This window comes from Seriola lalandi, unplaced genomic scaffold (assembly GCF_002814215.2).
Source record: "Seriola lalandi dorsalis isolate HSWRI2012SDOR001 ecotype SW California unplaced genomic scaffold, Sedor1 jcf7180002053763, whole genome shotgun sequence".
Classification (NCBI taxonomy): Eukaryota; Metazoa; Chordata; class Actinopteri; order Carangiformes; family Carangidae; genus Seriola; species Seriola lalandi.
The window spans coordinates 2,160-5,732 of NW_019524316.1; the positions used below are offsets into that span (position 1 = coordinate 2,160).

General features: G+C 42.3%; 1 protein-coding gene across 1 annotated transcript; it reads right to left on the reverse strand.

Annotated features, from left to right (window-relative positions):
* Positions 1-6: 6 nt before the first annotated feature.
* Positions 7-3,516, reverse strand: LOC111651760 (uncharacterized). Its single transcript, XM_023401798.2, has 5 exons — positions 3,432-3,516; positions 1,415-1,548; positions 1,123-1,166; positions 516-705; positions 7-156 (listed from the first exon to the last, which is right to left on the reverse strand). Exons 2-5 carry the CDS (start codon positions 1,485-1,487, stop codon positions 20-22), a joined length of 444 nt encoding a protein of 147 aa, XP_023257566.1. The 5' UTR covers positions 1,488-1,548; positions 3,432-3,516; the 3' UTR covers positions 7-19.
* Between the last annotated feature and the right edge of the window lie 57 nt (positions 3,517-3,573).

The window sequence follows — 3,573 nt, forward strand, 5'->3', positions numbered from 1 at the left end:
CCGCTGCATGCTGGGAGACTCAGTGGAGGTCGAGGTCGGGGACAGAGGAGCAGTGAGACATCATGTCCCAGAGACAGCAGCAGCACAGAGCAGCCGAACAGGCGGCAAGACACGAGTCGTCATTTCCGCCCTGATCCTGCTGCTCCACCACGAACACTGAGAGAGGGAGCGCCGCCAAAGCTTCATTCAGCAGGTTCTTTTCATTTTACAATTTTATTATTATTACTATTGATTTTATATGTGAAATGAGGAGATTGTTATGTTTTTAACTTAAAGTGAATATGACACCGTTCACTCTTACAGAAAAAAACACATGAATTTCATGTGTAAAACTCACGTGTGAACGTGTGGAACGTGTGGAACGTGTGGAACGTGTGGAACGTGTGGAACGTGGTTGTGGAACGTGTGAACGTGTGAACGTGTTGGTGGTGTAATGAGTGAAACCCGTTTATATCGGTGAATGTTTATACTTTGTTTCTTTGTAATGTGACTCTGACCTTTGACCTTTGACCTACCTGTCTGTTTTGGCTGCTCTCCGTACGGCCTCGGACCGTCCCAGTGGCAGGGGGCCCCTGTGGGCCCGCCGTGGTACCCCGGGTATCCAGGCTGAGTCATGAAAGCCCCCGGGGGACCCATGGGCCCCGGCGTCCCAGGGGGCCCGTGGTAGTAGGAGTGATCTCCACCTGCGTAGGTCTGAGGGAAGGTCTGCGGAGGGGACGGAGGCAGTTGTCATAGTAACAGTGGTGGCAAATTCAAGTATTAAATGTTTATTTCACAAAACAAACAAGAACATGAAAACAAGAAACACACTGAAGTCATGAGAAAAAATCTATATTAGTTATTATATTTATATTCATAATAAATCTTTTTAATAAATTTCATGTGGATTTGTTGGTTAAACCATAAAATATAAATGATTCATGAATATAAAAGCGTATATTAAATTTAAATGTTAGATTTTGAGCCGATGCTCGTCGCTCTGTGATGAACATGTGACGTCAGTTAAAGTGTCAGGAAATTAAATATTCTCAACGTTTTCACTTTGGTTGTTACAACATTAAAACGATGACGTGATGTTTTTCTGACTCTGATGAGTGAGGAAGAGCAGTGCATGCTGGGTACCTGGTACGACGAGCCGGGGAAGGCTGCAGGCTGAGAGATGAGAGCTGTAAAGACACAACAAGAGGTCACATGATCAAAATAACAGAATTAAAGAATTAAATCTTAGTGTTTTGATCATTAATTCAAACGTTGAAATGATCAAGTGAAGGAAGTTACAGGATTCATTTATGATTAAATCAACTGAATAAATCATAATAATAAAAGTCTTGTATCGTGGTTAAAATAACATCATATTTATTAACATTAATAAATACTTTTTAATAAATATAAATATTTAAAGTCTGTGACGAACCTGGAGGGTAACCGGGGGCCGAGTGTCCCTCTGGGAAATGAGGACGGTACGGAGGAGGCTGTTCCCCGTTCATCTGGAGGGATGATGATGATGATGATGATGATGATGATGATGATGATGATGATGATTAGACTCTAAGACAGGAAAGAGATAAATAACAGTCACTTCTTTTTGAGGCGTTTATTCTTTAGATGCTAAAGTTTTGTTTTAATGAAAATACTTTATTTTAGTAAAATGAGTTTTTATTTCTTTGTGGCGCCACCATCAGGACACTTTACCACACAACACGTGTGTGTGTGTGTGTGTGTGTGTGTGTGTGTGTGTGTCTGTGTGCGTGTGTGTGAGTGTGTGTGTGTGTTTGCGTGTGTGCGTGTGTGTGCGTGTGCGCGTTTGCGTGTGTGCGTGTGTGTGTGTGTGTGTGTGTCTGTGTGTGTGTGTGTGTGTGTCTGTGTCATTGTCTGTGTGTGTGTGTGTGTGTGTGTGTGTGTGTCTGTGTGTGTCTGTGTGTGTCTGTGTCATTGTCTCTGTGTGCGTGTGTCTGTGTGTGTGTGTGTCTGTGTGTGTCTGTGTGTGTCTGTGTGTGTGTGCGTGTGTGCGTGTGTGTGCGTGTGCGCGTTTGCGTGTGTGCGTGTGTGTGCGTGTGTGTGTGTGTGTAAACATGTTTCTGAACAACGTGCTGATGGAGCTGCTCTGAGATCAGCTGATTCACTGATTCATGTTGGAAAATAACTGACAACAATCACTCTGCTCTCACACTTTAACCCTCGATTCAGAATCAATAATCAATATATAAAGGTGTAATAACTGGTTTATAACAGAAGCAGATAATGTTATGTTGTGTGTCATGTTATTACAATGATTACATAAACTACAGTAACTTTACAGATGTAGATTTTACAAACCAGCTGTTCCTGTACGACCACATTAAAACACAGATTTTAAACATCTGTTATGGTGGTATTATCTACAATGATAAAATTATAGAATTAAAAATGAATTAAAAGTCATAGGTATATAAACATAAAACGACACAAATGTTCTGCTGATAGAGTGATTGTTGTTGTTTTGGTTGAATTTAAAGATTAATATATAATAATCATCAGTTCATCTGATGATAAATTTACATATAAACTACAAAACTTTAAAACTGCTTCTGTCTGAGTGAATGAGGAAGGGACCAGTCTAATGTCTGGTCAGCTGCCTTCATACCAACTCTAATCTAATCTACCGGTTTCCATGACAACCGCGGTGCAGAGACAGAGCTTCTCTGCATCTTATTGTTGACTAAACAGACATGTTGTTTGTTCTGAGGAAACAGTAAACAGCTTCCAGTTAGACCAGTTAGCGGCCTGCTCTCCCAGCTGTCAGTGAACACAACATCACGTAACACCGTCATATATCTCACATAGATTTATATTCTGACTAAAAACAGTTGAGTCAGCTGATCAATGGCGCCAAATGTTAGTGATAAACAAACATGTTTGTGGGACAAAAGATAATCGTCATCACATCAACCAATTAAAAAGCTTCAGTGTCATTTCATCGTCAAGTTATTCAGTGACGTCACACAAGCCCTCAAGAACTTTTGGAGTTTGGCGCGTGAGACAGTTTAAATACAAACTGAATCTTCATCTGAAATAATGAACTCTTTAATGACGTCACAGTTTCTATTCATCTACAGCTCGTTAAATGAAATGGATCTTCAGTCTGATTCAGGATCAGATTCAGATGTTTAGAGCGTCAGGTCTGAATGTTTCATGACGACACTACAGTAACTTTTAATGTTTAATACTCAGCTGACCGTCGCTGCCTCACGCGCTGCCTGACGTGCACACCTCCTCCGTCACCGTCCAGGTACAGGGCGGGAGTTCAGTGATGAGGCCGAACTGAGACCAAGACCAGAACCAACCCAGATAATGGATACAGCTGTTTCCCGTGAGCGTGGTGACGTCACTTTACATCAGATCAAATTTAAATTGTTGTATTTCTCAGCGGAGTTTGGCGCGTGTGAACTTACCTTGGCTGCTCTGTCGGACTGATGGATGATGAGCGCGAGGACACAGCTGGCAGAGGCACGAGGACAGGGTGAGGTCTGACACCTCCCAACACCACTGCTCACCCTCCCTCTCTTTTTCACCTCCTCCACCCCTCCCCTCCCC

Coding starts and splice junctions, on each gene's coding strand:
- LOC111651760 (XM_023401798.2), bottom strand. CDS start 1,487: ATGAACGGGGAACAGCCTCCTCCGTACCGTCCTCATTTCCCAGAGGGA. Junction 1,167..1,414: donor GGCCCCCGGTTACCCTCCAG/GTTCGTCACAGA, acceptor GTGTCTTTACAG/CTCTCATCTCTCAGCCTGCA. Junction 157..515: donor AGAGCAGCCAAAACAGACAG/GTAGGTCAAAGG, acceptor TCCCTCTCTCAG/TGTTCGTGGTGGAGCAGCAG.